This window comes from Enhydra lutris, unplaced genomic scaffold (genome assembly GCF_002288905.1).
Source record: "Enhydra lutris kenyoni isolate GAN:26980312 unplaced genomic scaffold, ASM228890v2 scaffoldscaffold3, whole genome shotgun sequence".
Classification (NCBI taxonomy): Eukaryota; Metazoa; Chordata; class Mammalia; order Carnivora; family Mustelidae; genus Enhydra; species Enhydra lutris.
This window is the reverse complement of record NW_019154087.1, coordinates 45255771-45272864: the sequence shown is the minus strand read 5'-3', so window position 1 is coordinate 45272864 and position 17094 is coordinate 45255771. Positions and strand designations below refer to the sequence as shown.

The following is a 17094-nucleotide window of genomic DNA, read 5'->3' as shown; positions in this document are numbered from 1 at the left end:
CTAGAAGGTACAATCGAAGTTCAACTTCTTTCTATTTAGGTAAAGCCCCAAGAGAACAGGTGAGATCACCTCGGAGGAAACGACAGATGGGAAGAGAATAATGTCCACAGTGGAACCCTGGGGAGGCATGCTCAGGTTAAAAAGCTAGCATCCTGTCAACAGGTAAGGAACTGGGGGGTTATACTGAAAAAACAGCTTTCAACTTCTAAAGGAGAACAAAGAAAAGTGAAAAGCAGTTCCATTCCCTGTGGGGGCTCTGAAATCCCCTTCACTGCCAAAAGGAAGTTTCCCTAGCGATTAAGTCATTTTTGTCTGCAATTATATCTTTCAGTATGTTGCTGAAAGGTTAACAAGACTTTCTTCATGTCCTGACTCTTAGGCTCAGCCCTTACCTGATGTAAAAACGGATTCAGGAGAACACAGTTTGCTGCTGTTAACTGATCATATAAAATCACATCAAAAAAACACAACACGATGACAGGTCCCACACTGTACTTGACCAGTCGGTATTTACGACTTTCATATCACCATTTTTAAACGCTGATACACTATACTGTTCGCCTCGCCATTGCTCACACTGTTCACATTCTAACAAATGTACGCCAGCAAGGCTTGTGGGAGCTACATACAGAGAGCCAGACGAGCTTCCCAGAGAGCATTCGATTCCCACAAGAGCTGAAGTCTGCTCTCACTGGCTCTCATCGCTAAGTCCCAAATGCAATCTCTCACTTTCAGCGAAGGAACAGATTACTGCTGGTATTTGAGAACACCCGGGAGGAAAACGTGGACTCAGAGGCAAGAGGGGAGAAAGTCTTTCAGATATTGCTTTCCTGGCTTTCAACCAAATGCAATTACATAGCATTCACAGAAGATTAAGTCAAGTTAATACAAACAAAATCTTCACTGAGGCCAATTTCCCTGAAAGCTTTCCCAAAGTGTGTTTGAGATCATAGGGTGGCAACTCCAGAACCGTCCACCCCAAGAGAAATGGTGGTCTGCTTCGGGCCCCACCCTGGGTAGGCTGCAGACTGAGACACAGAGCCCTCTTCAGATTCAGATTCTCATCAGGGATAGATGTCAGTGCCATCTCCACTTTTCTTGGGACATTTTGACACTCTCTTTTATGGCCACAGCTATCTGGAGTCGCAGTGTGGTCCTCTAGATGGTGCCTCTCGAGACGAGGCATTTGTGGTGCAGAATTCCGGAGCACTGCCTCTACTGACTTCGAGTCTTATTTATCAACTGAGAGTTAGCATGTGGGGTAATAATTAAAACCAAAAATCACAAAAATGTTTAAAACCATGTGTAAAGAGGCAGTAATAACTTCACAATAAGATTTAGGCAGGACATTAAGCTAGCAGGGCAAAGTTAATATCAGATTATAATCCAAAGCGTAAAATAAGTAAAATAAGTATGTCCATACTGATATAAATAAATGACTGAATGAATAAATGAGGGAAAATAAACATGTCTCCCACAGAGAAGAACTCCAAATAATTTCTGTAGGTGGAGTTTAACTCCATTCAATGACTTGGCTCCAAAGAGTGTAGCACTAGAAGAGATGAAAAAGCCAAGTGATTAAGGTCAATATCAAAGCAATAAGCCACGTTGACAGGGGATATCCTTGATATGTGATGACAATATCAATTTATAGCTGTATTCTTCCTCCCAGAAACACATACCCCCAATCTAACCAGGAGACAGAACATCAGGCAACCCCAAACAGAGGGACATTTTACAAAAGAGCTGAGGCGGTACTCCTCAAAACAGTCAAGGTTTCAAAAACAAGGAAAATATTACAAACTGTCACAACCAAGAGGTCTTAAGGAGACATGACAACTAAAAGTAATGCGGCATCCTGGATGGGATCCTGGACAAAAAAATGACATCAGGGAAAAACAAGTCAAGTTCAAATAATGAGGAGTTTAGTTGACGGTAACGCACCAGTGTTGATTTCTTAGTTCTAACAAATGTGCCACCGTAACAGAAGATGTCAGCAGTTGGGTAAAGTGCATGAGGGCTCTATGAGAACTCTCTGTACCATCTTCACAGCTTCTCTATAAATCTAAATATATTCTAAAACAGAAGTTTTACTTTAACTATAGCAAGGCATTATATGAGCTTTGGAGGTATTAAAATTTTCATTTAAAAAATTTCTCAACAGTGCAGTAAAGGTAAATGAATACTAAGTACTTAGGTGATTCATTTACCTATCACAGGACATTACACTTACAGAGAGAATTCCTGGAAAGAGCTCCAGAACCTACATCTTCAGGAAACAGACACAAAGAAAATTCTCTAACAGTACTATCCAACCCATGTCATGATCTAGTCTTTACACATGAGGAACAAATCCCAAGGTGGGAGGGAGGGAGGGAAAAAAAGCCAGAAGAAACAGAGGAAGAGGCTTGGAAGCCAAGTTAAAAGGAAAGCAACTAGCGATAATGTAAGAGCAAAATACTACAAAATAGTTAATATTGAGAGATTGAAACATATAAATCAGGGCTGATCAAAATGGGATTCATGATTAAGAAATTTTAAAACCATTCCTGTAGAGGTAACCAGCATTTCTTTTTACATGAAATAAAATTAACTCGAAAAGGTCTGTGGATGGATGGTAGTGAATGGTTGCACAGCTGTGTGGATGAGCTCGATGCCACAGACCTGACGTTTAAAAATGGTTTAAATGGGAACTGTTATATATATTTCATCACAATAAAAAAATGAAATAGAAAAGAGTATGACAGGGGCGCCTGGGTGGCTCAGTGGGTTAAAGCCTCTGCCTTCGGCTCAGGTCATGATCTCAGGGTCCTGGGATTGAGCCCTGAATCGGCCTCTCTGCTCAGCAGCGAGCCTGCTTCCCCCAGCCCTCCCTGCCTGCCTCTCTGCCTACTTGTGATCTCTGTCAAATAAATAAATAAAATCTTTTTAAAAAAAAGAAAAAAGAGTATGACTCAGGTAGTACAGGTAAGCACTTTTATAAATAAATAAAGCATGCACACACATATTCATACATCCAGATATATGTGTATGGGCAGCTAGGTGCGCATGATGTAAAATATATCCCTTACCATGAGTCACTGTCAGAAAGTTCGAAAGCCACTGTGCTGAATAACTGCCTCCTCCCACCCCACACACCTTCCCTAGCACTCTGACACTACGTAAAAAGACCCACGGGGATAACATCTACTGATACCTTCAAGTCTGACAGAAAACGGAGGAAAGTAACCAATTCTGACTGATGAGAAAGAAGAGAGCACAGCAATCTACAGAAGAGAACAAAGGCTAAGGCGCACACCAGGCTGCCTACAGGCTGGATACGCCCACCCCTAGAGGCTGCCCAGGGCTTCCTAGCTCGGGGCTCACAGTACCACTGCCTCAGGAACTTGTCAAATCAAGTTTGACATTCCTATGAGGCAACCAAACAAAGTTCCTGATTCCCTCCCCTACTTCCTTTCCCATCTCAGTTTTCATCCCTCCAGATGCTCAAGCCAAATTCTAGAGGCCCTCTGTGACTTCACTTCCCCTCCTTCTCTACCACTGATTCAGCAATCGATGAATCTGTTCCACCCCCAAAATCCATCTCAGAACTTCCCAACTCCCACCAGCCTCGTCTGAACCACCACCAGCAATCCTCACCTCTCCTTGCTCCCTCCCCTACACTCAAACAGAAGACAGTGACAAACACTGAATTCTGCCTCATATATTTATCCCACATTTAAAATTTTATATTATGGGGGCGCCTGGGTGGCTCAGTGGTTTAAGCCTCTGCCTTCAGCTCAGGTCATGATCTCGGGGTCCTGGGATCGAGCCCCACATCAGGCTCTCTGCTCAGCCGGGAGCCTGCTTCTCCCTCTCTCTCTGCCTGCCTCTCTGCCTACTTGTGATCTGTCTCTGTGTCAAAGAAATAAATAAAATCTTTAAAAAAAAAAATTTATATTATGAATTTAAATGGCTGCAAAGAATGTCATTTCTGCCATATTATAAATAACAGCTTTCTAAATAAAACTCACCATCACTTTTAAAAATATATGCAATGGATGGGGTGCCTGGGTGGCTCAGTGGATTGAGCCTCTGCCTTCAGCTCAGGTCATGATCTCAGAGTCCTGGAATGGAGCCCCGCATCAAGCTCTCTACTCAGCTGGGAGCCTGCTTCCCCCCCCCCCCGCCTGCCTCTCTGCCTACTTATGATCTCTCTCTCTGTCAAATAAATAAATAAAATATTTTAAAAATATATATATGCAATGGAATCTGAACACTACTCAATGAAATCTACTATCATTCTTTTTTTTTTTTAAGTAATCTCTATACCCAGCATGGGGCTCCAAATCATGACCCCAAAATTAAGAGTCACCTGCTGTATCAACTGGGCCAGCCAGCTGTCCTATCATTGTCCATATTTTTAAACACACCAATAGGCATTCTTGTATGGCTGGATATTCCCTCCAAGGATTTTTTTTTTTAATACTTTATTTATTTGTCAGAGACACAGCGAGTGAATGAGCAAGCACAAGCAGGGGAAATGGCAGGCAGAGGGAGAGGAAGAAGCAGGCTCCCCACTAAGTAGGGAGCCCAATGCGGGACTCCAACCCAGGACCTGGGATCATGACCTGAACTGAAGGCAGAGGCTTAACCAACTGAGACACCCAGGAGCCCCTCCCTCCAAGGATTTTAACCTAACATGTACATCATTATGTTGAAAGACTTCTGAAACAAAACTATGTGTTTCACCTGAAATGTTGGGCTTTTAAAAATATTTCCTGTGCTGGGGCGCCTGGGCAGCTCAGTGGATTAAAGCCTCTGCCTTCAGCTCAGGTCATGATTCCAGGGTCCTGGGATCAAACCCCACATCAGGCTCTCTGCTCAGCAGGGAGTCTGCTTCCCTTCCTCTCTCTCTGCCTGCCTCTCTGCCTGCTTGTGATTTCTGTCTTTCAAATGAAAAAAATAAAGTCTTTAAAAAAAAAAATTTCCTGTGACTACTGGGTTTAAGTGTTAAATATTTTTTCTTCTGAATTACCAGTATAATTTTCGTTAGTACACAACCGATCAAACCAACAAATTCTATAAATCTTAATAGGTGATTAGACATAAGGAAACAAATTTACTGAAAATGCATTCCTTAAAGAAATGGATGAAAGTGTCTTACCCCCATCCTTGATTCATGTGACTAGTATTTTTCTTGTCTACTTCTTTTTTAAAATGTAAGCCCTGAAAAAGCTTGTTCACATAAATGGGTGTGAATGGAAGAATTGTTACTATCCTTATAGTCTCTAAACTCCCTCACTGTTTACCCAAAAAGCACAGTGATCTATCATTAAAAATAACTTCTGATGATCTATCAATTGCTGATTTGATTGTGCCCTTCAATTTTGTGGACAGGTTTAAAAACCACCAGCATTAGAAAAGAATTTGTTATCGAGTCAGAGTTAATCGCTTCTCCTAACCAATGCCAGTATTTCAAATCACGCCTCTGTTTGCCCAAGATGGAGCACATAGTAAGATGGGGGCTGGGGAAGAAGTCTGGCTTTCTCCTATAAAGTGGAAAAGAGAGATTACAAAAGAGGAGGTAGAAAAGGATAACTTGTAACCTCAGATCAGTATCAGGAGACTATATGGATAATGAGATCTAGAAGCTGACTCTCCGAAAGAAATCCCTGTGCCCAGTCTCCGTGTACCTCCAAGCGACCAGACATCCCAGTCTGACAAGTGACGGAGACTGCTCCACCACCAAGGTATTTTTTTTTTTTTAATTTTATTTATCTGTTTGAGAGAGAGACAGAGAGAGACAGAGTGAGCATGAGCAGGGGCGAGGGGCAAATGGAGAGGGATCCTGGAATCATGAAAGAAGCTGAAGGCAAACTCTTAACCAACTGTCCCAAAGTATTCTCTTAAAAATCTAGTTTACACCTTTAGATTTGCTAGCCCCTGCTTTAAATCCATTAACAAATCATACCACCCTTAAAAAAATAAAACCCTACCTCCTTACTGTGGTTTCTAAGGTCCTACCTTATCTTAGTATCCCACATACTACACTGGCCTTCTCCAAGTTTCTGGAATGCTGCCAGTGCCTCCCACCTCCGGGCCTTTGCACCTGCCACTCCCTCTGCCCAGACCACTCTCCCTTTGTTTGCTGCTTGCTGCGTGGCTAGTCCTCCACAGCCTTCAGCTCAAATATCACCTGCTAAGAGGGGCCCCACCTGACCTTCCTCATTATTCTATACCACAGCAATGTGATTGTTGATAGTGTAATCACAACCATTTTGTTTTATTTACAGTAATGTCTGACTCCACCACTACAATCAACACAGGTTTGGGTCCTTATTTTACACACAGCACCCAGCACTATGCCTGATGCTAAACAGGTATTTGTGAAAAGGGGGGCAGCATAAGTACGCCATGGAAAATGCAAGGCTGAATATTGGGGATGGGGGAGATATTTCTAACAGTTTTCTGTACAACCTTATTTTCAAACAAAGACATATTAATTATTAGAGACCACAGACACCCCAACGCCAAAGAGCAAGGTATATCACTGATCTATTAAACATGTAAACATAAACGTACATATACCAAGACTTCAGACAGCATCCAAAGTGGACAGCAACGTTCAGAATGCAGGTATTTGCTCCTGTTGTTTTTCTTACCTCTGTTCTTGAGAATGCTCCTCCATATTCTCTTCGGAATCACCCTATTGATAAAAACAAACAAAAAAACATGGTTTAACAGTTATTTCAAAACAACGCAAAAATCTCCAGAAGAAACAATCCTTAAATGTCTAAAACTAGTGCCTAGGGGCACTTGGGTGGCTTAGCCAGTTAAGCATCCATCCTTTGATCTCAGCTCAGGTCGTGATCTCAGGGTAGTGAGATCCAGTTCCACATCAGGCTCCATGTTCAGGATGGAGTCTGCTTGAGTTCTCTCTCTCTCCTTCTCCCTCTGCTCCTCCCCTTTTTCCCACTCCCTCTCAATAAAGAAATAAAATCTTGGAAAAAATTTTTTAAAAAGTGAAATAAAAATAAAAATAGTGCCTGAAACACAGCAGGTATTCAATGAATATTTATGGATATTGATAGCAGCAGGTATATTAATGAATATTTATTGATTATTGAAAGAATGATACTCCTAAAAGCCATAAATTGCCATGTAATCCCTCAGATAGTGTAAATAAAGTTTCTCCCTGCTTAAAGTCATGACCTAAACATAATTTCAAAACTAGTTAGACATCTCTTCTCTCCAAGAGCCTTTTTTTTAACATTTAACTTGAATCGCATAAAATAAAGTTTAATGATAATATAGAAAAGGGAGGGGCACCTGGGTGGTTCAGTGGGTTAAGCCGCTGCCTTCGGCTCAGGTCATGATCCCAGGGTCCTGGGATGGAGTCCTGCATCGGGCTCCTTGCTCAGCAGGGAGCCTGCCTCTCTTTCCGTCTCTGCCTGCCTCTCTGCCTGCTTGTGTGCTTTCTCTCTCTCTCTTTCTGACAAATAAATAAATAAAATCTTTAAAAAAAAAAAGAAAAGAAAAGAAACAGAACCACAAGGGTAGATCCAATTAAATACTACACGTATTTGCCTGGCAGACACAGTCTTGACCATTCTTTCCCAAAGCTTGTCACTGCTGGGTTCAGGAATACCCAGCCTTCCTGGTCCTCCAGCTTCTTGCTCTTGGTACTTACTGACTCTCCACCCCCTGCCTTCCTACCTGTCACTACCAGTTCTCCTGGGCCCAGACTCCCTAACCAATTCACTCACAATGTTGACGCAAGCTTATCACCGTGGGGCCCAAATCCCCACCGCTGGACCCAACTCCTCCTCAATCATCAATATAGTTGCTCAGGGAATGCCTATCTTTCCAGAAAGCAAGACTCCTACCGCTTTGGGAAGCCCGGCACCAGGCTGTGGCCAGCACGCGGCAGGTGCCCCACAACACAAATGCCTCTAGCACATACGCATTTTGTCTTCCCCCGAAACAGTAATGATCAACAGTGACTTAGCAACATCCGGGGCCCCTGCCAAGTGGTTTCTGTTCTAACAGGTCTCCTTCTGTCAAGGATACCATTGCACTCCTTGACCTATGGACAAACCTTAGGGTCACTTTATACTGCTCTCCTTCCTTCACCTCCAGCCATTAAGACCTACTCACTCAACTGAACTACGGTATAGACCTGTGCTTTCTTCTCCATCCTTTCTGCCAGCAAAGCAGCCCACACCATCAGTACCCCAGGCCTCCATGACCAGCACAGATGGGGCTCTTCACTCTGTTTAAGGCTGCTGCCTCCAGTCCACCCCTTGTGTCTCCGCATGACCAATTTTCTGCAACATCAGTCACGACTTTCCACCCACTTGGTATGGACACAGCATCCCATATCAAGAGCCTACCACCGCTCCCTTGCTGCGAGTCAGACAGACGTACTCTAAGCTCCTAACCTGGCAACTGTCAAATGACCTTGACATACCCATCCCAATCGCTACAGCCACACTTCATCAGGAGCTCTGGACTCCCAGCTGAAGCATCAGCTTAAAAACAGTCACTCCAGTAAGGATCTAGAGGAGGTCCCATTCACACCTCTGCTAATGCAGGCTTCTAAGCAGCCCTCCCAGCCCTAAGCCAGTAATAGGCTCCTCCAAGATACACTGTTCCTCCTCCCTCCTCTCAGTTCCTACATTTCAGCACTTGAATGTTATCTCAGGGTAGTACCAGCCTTATCTCTCCACCACCACCAGGCTCTCAAAGGGCGGGAGCCAAATCTTATAATTTCGCTAAGCATCCCCTTGGCAGTGCCTCAGGGCCCTTGCACTAGCTATTCCAAATCTCTCACTGCTTTCTAGGTCTTCTCAAACCAACCTGCTTCAACTTGTTAAATTAAAACTCCAGCTCCCATCACCTGAATCTTCCTCTGGTCTGCCACCATACAGCACTGACGCCTTTCTAACAGACTAAAGAACATATAATCTATTCTACTTCTTATTTACCATCTATATGCCTCCATCAGACTGCAAGCTCCATTAGGGCAGGGGTTTTTTTTGTTCAACACGACATCTGCAGCCCCTAGACCAGTGCTTCGCCCACAGTACATGCTCAGTAAATGTCTGCAGAGCTAAGTACAGTCTAGCTGTTCCTTAAATACTAGTGGATATACACCTCACACCTGTTAGAATGGCTACTTCCAAAAAGACAAGAATTAACAACCATGCACTGTTGGTGGGAAGGCAAACTGCGGCAGCTACTCTGGAAAACAGTATGGAGGGTCCTCAAAAAATTAAAAATTGATCTAATAATTCCACTTTGGGGTATTTAACTGAAGAAACTGAAAACACTGATTCAAAAAACTATCTGTACCCCCATGTTCATAGCAGCATTACTTACAACAGCCAAGATACGTAAACAACCTAAGTGTACACTGAAAGATGAAGGGACAATGATGCGGTATATAAACATATATGTACATATACATATAATGAAATGCTATGCAGTCATTAAAAAAATGAAATCTATTTGCAACAACATGGATGGACCCTTAGGGCATTATGCTAAGTGAGATAAGTCAAACAGAGAAAGACAAATACCTGTGGTTGCTCTCAGATACAGAATTTCAGAAACAAGAACAAAAACAGGGGCTCCTGGATGGCTCAGTCAGTTGAGTCTCCAATCCTTGGTTTCAGCTCAGTTCATGATCTAAGGTCATGGGATCGAGCCCCGTGCTAGCATGGACTCTGCCAAAGATTCTCTCTCTCCCCCTCTGCCCACCCCACCCCTGGCCGCTCATACTCTAAATAAATAAATAAATAAAATAATTTAAAAACAAAAACCAAAAACAAATACCAAGCTCACAGATGCAGAGAACAGACCAGTGATTGCTGGGGAGCCAAGAGGGCTGGGGAGTGGCGGGGAAAATGGTTGAAGTTGGTCAAAAGGTACAAACTTCTAGTTATAAAATAAGTACAGAAGTCCTGGGGATGTAATGTATAGCATGCAACCAGTGAATAATACTATACTGCAAATTTGAAAATTACTGAGAATAAATCTTTAAAGTTTTTATCATAAGCCAAAAAAAAACGTTTTATAACTATGTATGGTGACAGATGGTAACTAGACTTACTGTTATGTTGCACACCTGAAAGTAAACTAAGGTTATATGTCAATTATGCCTCCATAAAAAAAATTTTAAACAAAAATTTCAAAAATACTAGTGGATATGACCATTTTTAAAAACTTCACGAAACAAATTTTTCTAATTCAAAACAAAACACAAAGGTATCTCCCTCAGACCCAGGAACTTTACCACCACAATACTGTTCAGACTGCAAAAACTCACACAGTGACCTAGCAGCCAAGAGCATGGGCTTTGAAGCTCAGCGCCTCCTGGATTCAAATCATACCACTGGCCCATTCCTTCAGCCTTGGGTAATTTTTCTAATGACTCTGTGCCTCAGTTTCCTCATCTGTAAAGTCAGGTCATAACACTTCACACTTTTAAGTATATGAATGTGAGTATTAGTAATGCATAAAGTGCTGAAACAATGCCAGTGATACTCAACTCATGTTAGGTATTATTTTTTATGTTGACAGTGGAAGTAGATTAAACCAAAAATAAATCTCTATGACAAAAAGATTTCCAAATACCAGTCGATGATTCACTGACTGGAGCAAGATGCGATTACATAACACAGTACCTGAGATAATAAAGAATTCAGATATTCAATGTACTATTCCCTGTCTCACTTTCTACCAGTTTCTGTTACCTATACCATCAGACTTAAGGGAGTAAGACATGAGATTTTTAAAGGCAGAGACTTTCTTACTTATAATCACTGTATCCCAGGGGCCTAACTGGGTCAGGCCCATGCTAAGTGTCTGCTAGATGAACAAACAAGGCCAGAAAAGCACTAAGCCTAGCCACCCCAAACCAGACCAATACGATTCTGTATCAGGTAACAGCTGCTTGTACTCAGCAAAAATGTCAGTGTCCCAAATCTAACCAGAGGTGTTAGGAGGCTTCTCATCTCAGCAAAGTCTGAATGGATTAGAAGAAAAAATTCTAGACTGCGTTCTTGCTGCTAGCACTCACCAAAACAAAAACAAAAACAAAGAACAACGGTAGGAAATCAACACTTAAGGCATTCCGAAAGCCACCTTTGAAATTAACCTCACAAACAGGACAAGACACTGATAACTGGCTCTCCTCAACTGTGGCCACAATGGGACCACCAAGCTTAGAAGCCCAAACTCTCTTACAGGGAATCCAGTTAGGGCAAGAAGGTACAGGCAAGGCAAAGAAAAAATCCAGACACTCAAGAAATTCATAGAGAGAAATGACAACAGTGCCACTGCTGAGTTAGAGGTCTGGAAGGACTGGCTCCAATGGGCATTTGTCCTTTCATTCAACAGATACATGTGGGGCCTGCTAGAGGGAGCATCCCAGAGCATCCCGGAGGACTGATTGGAACGACACACAAGGTCAGGAAGGGCCTGAGAGTCAGAGCAGGTTAAGGGGATCACAGAAGGGTTTGTACCTCGAAGGTGAATTGAGCAGGTACACAATGCAGTGTCTCGCACACAGGCCATTATTTCCTGATAATAAGCTAATGAAAACATTTGTCTGGTTCCTAACCATCACCACTTTGTATTGAAGGATGGGATAAGTAAAGTCAGAAGAGAGGAAAAGTTCTGTAAATCTAAGAATAAAACTACATTTTTTTCCTTCTTTCTCATTATTATCATGGATAAAGTGTTTTATGTTCCTACGTCCTATGTATTGACCACATAAAACAGCACATAACAAAAAAATACAAATAACATAACATATCTATACACCTGTAGACATATGATAGTACTGAACTCTCGGCCCTGGAAAGCAGGAAAGCTGTCCCATGCCCTCCAGCAACCAAATCTAGGAGTCAGCTGAGAAATATACCAAAAGAATAGGTAACATACGTGAAGTGCTTACTAAGTTCCAGATACTTCAAGCACTACTGATCTTAAGAGAATTACCCCCATTTTCCGGATGAAGAAACTGAGAAAAGGGATGGAACCAGGAGTCAAAACCTGGAAGCCTATCCAGAGGGTCTTGAAGGTTATAACAATTTAATTATTATATTTGGTTTTACTAATGATGCATTTTTCTAGTCCTTGGTCACTTAAAGACCCATCAGAAAAAGAAAAAGAAAAAAAAAAAAAGACCCAATCACCAGAAAACATTTCCAAAATAAACAACTGTTCAAATAATTCATGGTGATAAATGTTAATATTCTATTTTTTAATGCCACGCTCTCTGGTGCTCCCATTTCACCTATCCCTGACAAATCTTAGCTTCTGCCTTGGAGTCTTCCTGACTGAAAGGAGCCCAACCTACAGATTAATTAAGCAGAAATGCTCAAATTCAAAAAACACCTATAAATACTCTTTTCAGCTGATTCCATGACACATAGGGGAGTTTTGGGGGGAAAAAAGTCAAAATACTTTGAAGAGAATCCTCTAAAAATAACTTTCTTCAGAACCCTCTACAGTTTATACACATACGTGTGCGTGTGTATATATGCAGCTTGGAGAGATCCATATGCATGTTTACCCACAGTTTACATAGATAGATCCATATACATCCCCTCCCCCCACCCAAGTACATGCAGGGTAAAACAGTCTCTAAAAGACAGACATACAGACAGAGGCGAAGTATTTAGAAAATTATTTTTGAATATCAGTTTCACTTTCATTATAGCTCTGATTAAAATAGCTTAGTTATAAATGCTTCTATAGTGAGTATTCCAGAAAGACAGTTTCTAAATTGTGTGCATTTTTTTTTACCAAAACAAACTGCGTTCTACATGAAACAAAACAAAACCACAAATTAAGAATTGTATAAAATAACTCTGAAGGCTATAAATAAAATCATTAATCACATCATAGGCCTTGACATTCCCATCTCTGAGCACAGTGACTACATCTTCAACTAATGCTACAACAAACAAGTGTCTATAATTTACTCTCCTTTCTGTCTGGGTTGGCTTCCAACACCAACCAGTAAGGAGCACAGACCAAAACTGAGTAAAAAATGCAAATGCATATAGATATACACAAGTGCTTCTCAACCAGGCCAATTTTCCTCCCCAGGGACATCTGGCAATGTCTGGGGACATTTTTAGCTGTCACAAGGCGGGGTGGGGAGGGAGGAGAAAGTGCCACTGGCATCTACTGGGTAGAGACGGAGATGCTTTAACAGCTGGGCATCTCGTAGCCCCCAAGACACAGAATTGCACCCAGGACAGTCTCCGCAAGACACAAGTCTCCAGCCCAGAATGTCACGGATGCTGCTTTTAAACAACTCTGATACACACAAATATAACTATATTTTTAAAAAGTAAAACCGTCAAGTTTTATATGTGGATCTCTCAGCAGAGTCATTAACGATTTCTATTTGGTTCTTTTTATCTTTCTGTATTTTCCAAACCTTCCACAATACACATCTGTTATTTATAATCAGGAAAAAAAAATCCATTTGGGAATAAACTTTTAAGAGAAGGACAGACTATTTGCTCTCCATCCCGATGAGGTTTTTTTCTCAAAGGACTGGTCTCATTCAGCATGCTGGCCTTCAGGGAAGGTCCAGGAAAATTTTCCTCTAAAAATCACCTCTCCGCCTTGAAGCTGTTATTCATTAGTCCTGGTTAAAGTGAATATTCTGAATATCTCAAAACCAGCACTCTAATACTTCACATAGGAGGGAGAAACTCAAATGTAAAACTGCACAGCCGTGGACTTACAGCTAAACATCCTGTTTTTCCAAAGAGCCGCAAGAGACAACATAGAATTAAGTGCTGTCACCAATGTGGGAAGTAATGAACATCTTAAAAATTACCCCACACAAGCTGAATATTCCCTTATAATTCAACCCTCCCCTCTCCAAAAAAAGAGTATTCAGGGGTCACTACTGTCGCTGCTGAAAAGCAGTTGACAATATTATATTTTAATGTGCACATTTGCAGTCAAACGTTATACGTTAAACCTTAACACAACGCCTTGCAGAACTGTATCTACCGCAGCCCTAAATAAACCCTGTATGATGCCACGGATTCTCATTGAAATGCTAGTAATTATTTTTCCACATGCAATCATTGTATCATATGGGGGGAGAACCCCCAAAACCTGAAATTCAAGTTGTTAAGAGGGTGTCTCTAACACGAATTAAAGGCACTTGGAAAAAATCCAAGACTACAACCTTTTAAAGTCCCATCTTCACTGCAAAGCTACTTCACGAGAATGGCAAGTGCGACTCACTAACACTTCTGCAATCAGTCTTCCTTGTTGTCCTGAGGCACAGGGCTCTGGCTCACTTAGGGAACAGGGCACACGCCCCTCGCGCACCCAGGCCCCCAGCCCGCCCTAAGGCCCACCCTTCCCCTGCACAAGGCTGCCCTGGCCGACCGCGGCCCTGCTGAGGTGGCCAGGGCTCCCACCTCCTGAACTTGGGGCGGGCGTGACTCACGCCCTGTCACATGGCGCGGGAGGAGGCTGGGAAGGCCACCGTTGCCAGGTGTTCAGGCTTGGCCCGACCGTTTATTTGCCTTGCAAAGCGGCCCGAGCGCTGGTGCCGCTGGGGGGCCGACGGCCTCCCTCGCGGCCGCTCCTCCCTCGCACACCCACACCCGCCCTGTCACCTGGCCGTCCTCACCTGAGTGGGCAGTAGGAGTTCCCCTTCTTCTGCCTGCCACAGCTCCACCACGTTGGGCAAGGGCTCAATCGCTGCACGAACAACCAAAAAAATACAGCGCGTTTTAATGCAAGGAAAAGAAACGCTTCCTGTTTCCCTGCCGTGCCCCCAAGCACCCGCCTCACCAAAACAAGTCACCCTCTCCTTAAAGCGCCGGCCCCCAGAGGAGCCAGCCGGGGACAAGAGCACAATGAACGGGTGCAAGTCGGCGGCCCCCCTGTCGCGGGGAGCGTGCAAGGTCGGAGGTTCTCGTACTGGGGATACGGAGACGGGGAAGCCGCCCCGCCGGTCACTCGGCGCTCCGCATCCCGCAGCATTTGGGGCGGGCGTCTGCGGGATGGGTCCCGGGCTGCCAGGCTCGTGGAACAAAGCTGCAGGAAGCCGGGCCGCGGCGGGGCCCCAGCGCGCGCCACACAAAGCGGGGGCTGCGCCCGGGGCGCCCGGGGCCCGCGCACAAAGGCTCCGGAGCGCGTGCGGCTAGCGGTCCGCGCCGCTGTCCCCAGGCTCCGCGACTGCCCAGCTTTCTGTTTGTCTGGGGGCAGGGAGCGCGGGAGAGGACGCTGCGGTCAGAAAATGTTATCAGCCGAGAATTGCAACCGCTTTCCTTCCTCCTCCTGCCCCTTTCCCCTTCCTCCCCTCGCCCTCTTATAGATTTCAGCAGTTCCCTAAAAGAAAGAGAAGGGGGGGGCGGGGTGGAGAGGCGAGCGAGCACAGGCGGCGCAAGGCTGACCTTGTCCCTGAGCCCCTCCCGGACGACAGCAGGGCAGGAGGACCTGGAAGACGCCCAGCAGGAGGTTCACGGCCGCGGCGGTGCGGCAGTAGCAGCCCGGCTGCGGGCGTCGGAGCCCCGCCATGCTGGTGCTCGCGCTCCTCTCGGGTGCTCGCCGCACTCGCCGCTCGCTCGCTGGCGCCGGGGCTGCCTCGCCCCGGGCCCGCCCCCGCGCCGCCCCGCCCCGCGCCGCCCCCGCCCCGCCCCGCCGCCGCCGCAGCCGCCGCCGCCGCCACCGCTGCCGCCGGCGCTGCTGCTCTGTCCCCGCGCGCGCCGCTCGCTCTGCGCGCGTGTGCGCCACAGATAGGGAGGGACGGAACGCGGCGGGGCGCGGGGGGACGTGGACAATGCGAACGCGGCGGCCCAGGACGCCCCGCCCGGGCGCGGACCCCACGGCTGCGGGCCCGCCCCTCAGCAAGCGGCAGCGTCCTTCCCAGATCGGCGCTCCTCGGGCCCTGTCTGCGGCCGTGCCGGGGTCTCTGAAGAACTGTCGAGAGGCACTAGCAGGCCACTGTCGCCAAGTGCGATCTGAGGAACTTTCGGGTGGTTTCCTCATTGTTTGGGCACGCGGGCACAGTCGGGTTATTATCCACGAGCGAGAGGGTAGCGCTGGACGGTGGGAGCGGGGAGTCGCCCGGCCAGAGGCCTCAGACAGGATATTAGTGGAAATAATGCTGTGGTTGTCAGGAAACGCTAGTGCAGCCACATGGCTACTGCCAGTTATGCAGCGAGGATATCCGGTGGCTGCAAAGTCTGTAATTTAGAATAAAAAGAGCTCTCCCAAGACTCGAGAGGCTGACCTCAGCGAGGCGTGGCGGTGGTGTGCCCGGCAGCCTCCGTGGAGACGGTCCAGGTTGTGACAGGTGGGGAAGCCTCTTCCTAGGGCACTGATAGCTTCAAACACCCTGCAGATACTCCCCGGAAGATTCATATTGTAAAATTCAGCTAGCCTCTTCTGAAACACGGTTGAGATCGAGGACGTGGTCAGTTGCCTGTTTCTAACATTAACTGGTTGAAACACGGAACCCTTGAGAATGGATTTTCTAGCCGCAGTATTTTGATGCCTATAACCAAAAGTATGCCTAATGTCTGAGATCTCTTTTAAGATCATGCCTTTGCGAACGGTATCACAAAGGTTTATTCAGCAATCGCTTTGCATAACCTGGAAGTATTTGCAGTCTTAAGATTTTTTAACTAGATTGCTGCTTCCAGAGTGGTTTGTATGAAATGTAGAGAATATGAGCAGTGTAGAAGAAAGCGGGGAAGTGGCTGGGGCACACCTGTCTGCTTACGCTGATTCTCTGATTGTTTCTGGTGCCTTACAGTCCAGACAATGGGAAAGCAGTGGTCAAAGAGCAGGACAGATGCCAAAGAAGGACTAAGTCAATTATGGGTCCTCTCTCTCCCAAGGAAAAAGTCACTTTGCATTATCCAACTTCAACACCTCCAATGTTCACTCTGTTCCCTGCCTTTTCCATGTGTTCCTGCTGGCATCTTCCTTTCTGTGGCAAGGATCTTCAATCCCATTCTAATGTGTCCTTTTTTTTCTTCATTTTACTTCTTAGGTTTGTATTTGCCCCTTGAGCTCTGAAGGTTTTCCCACTGTGTTAAGGGGTCCTCTTCT

General features: G+C 45.1%; 1 protein-coding gene across 3 annotated transcripts in view; it reads right to left on the bottom strand.

Moving 5' to 3' along the window:
* The window catches only part of LOC111153576 (transmembrane protein 131-like), a 156170-nt gene extending 140607 nt beyond the window's left edge, over positions 1 to 15563 (bottom strand). For all 3 annotated transcript variants that reach the window (XM_022512696.1, XM_022512705.1, XM_022512721.1), the window contains exons 1-3: positions 15432 to 15563; positions 14663 to 14733; positions 6645 to 6688 (exon numbers count right to left, since the gene is read on the bottom strand). In XM_022512696.1, coding sequence (XP_022368404.1) covers positions 6645 to 6688; positions 14663 to 14733; positions 15432 to 15555 — 239 coding nt within the window. In that variant the 5' untranslated portion in view covers positions 15556 to 15563. The remainder of the gene's footprint in view (positions 1 to 6644; positions 6689 to 14662; positions 14734 to 15431) is intronic.
* Positions 15564 to 17094: the final 1531 nt, after the last annotated feature.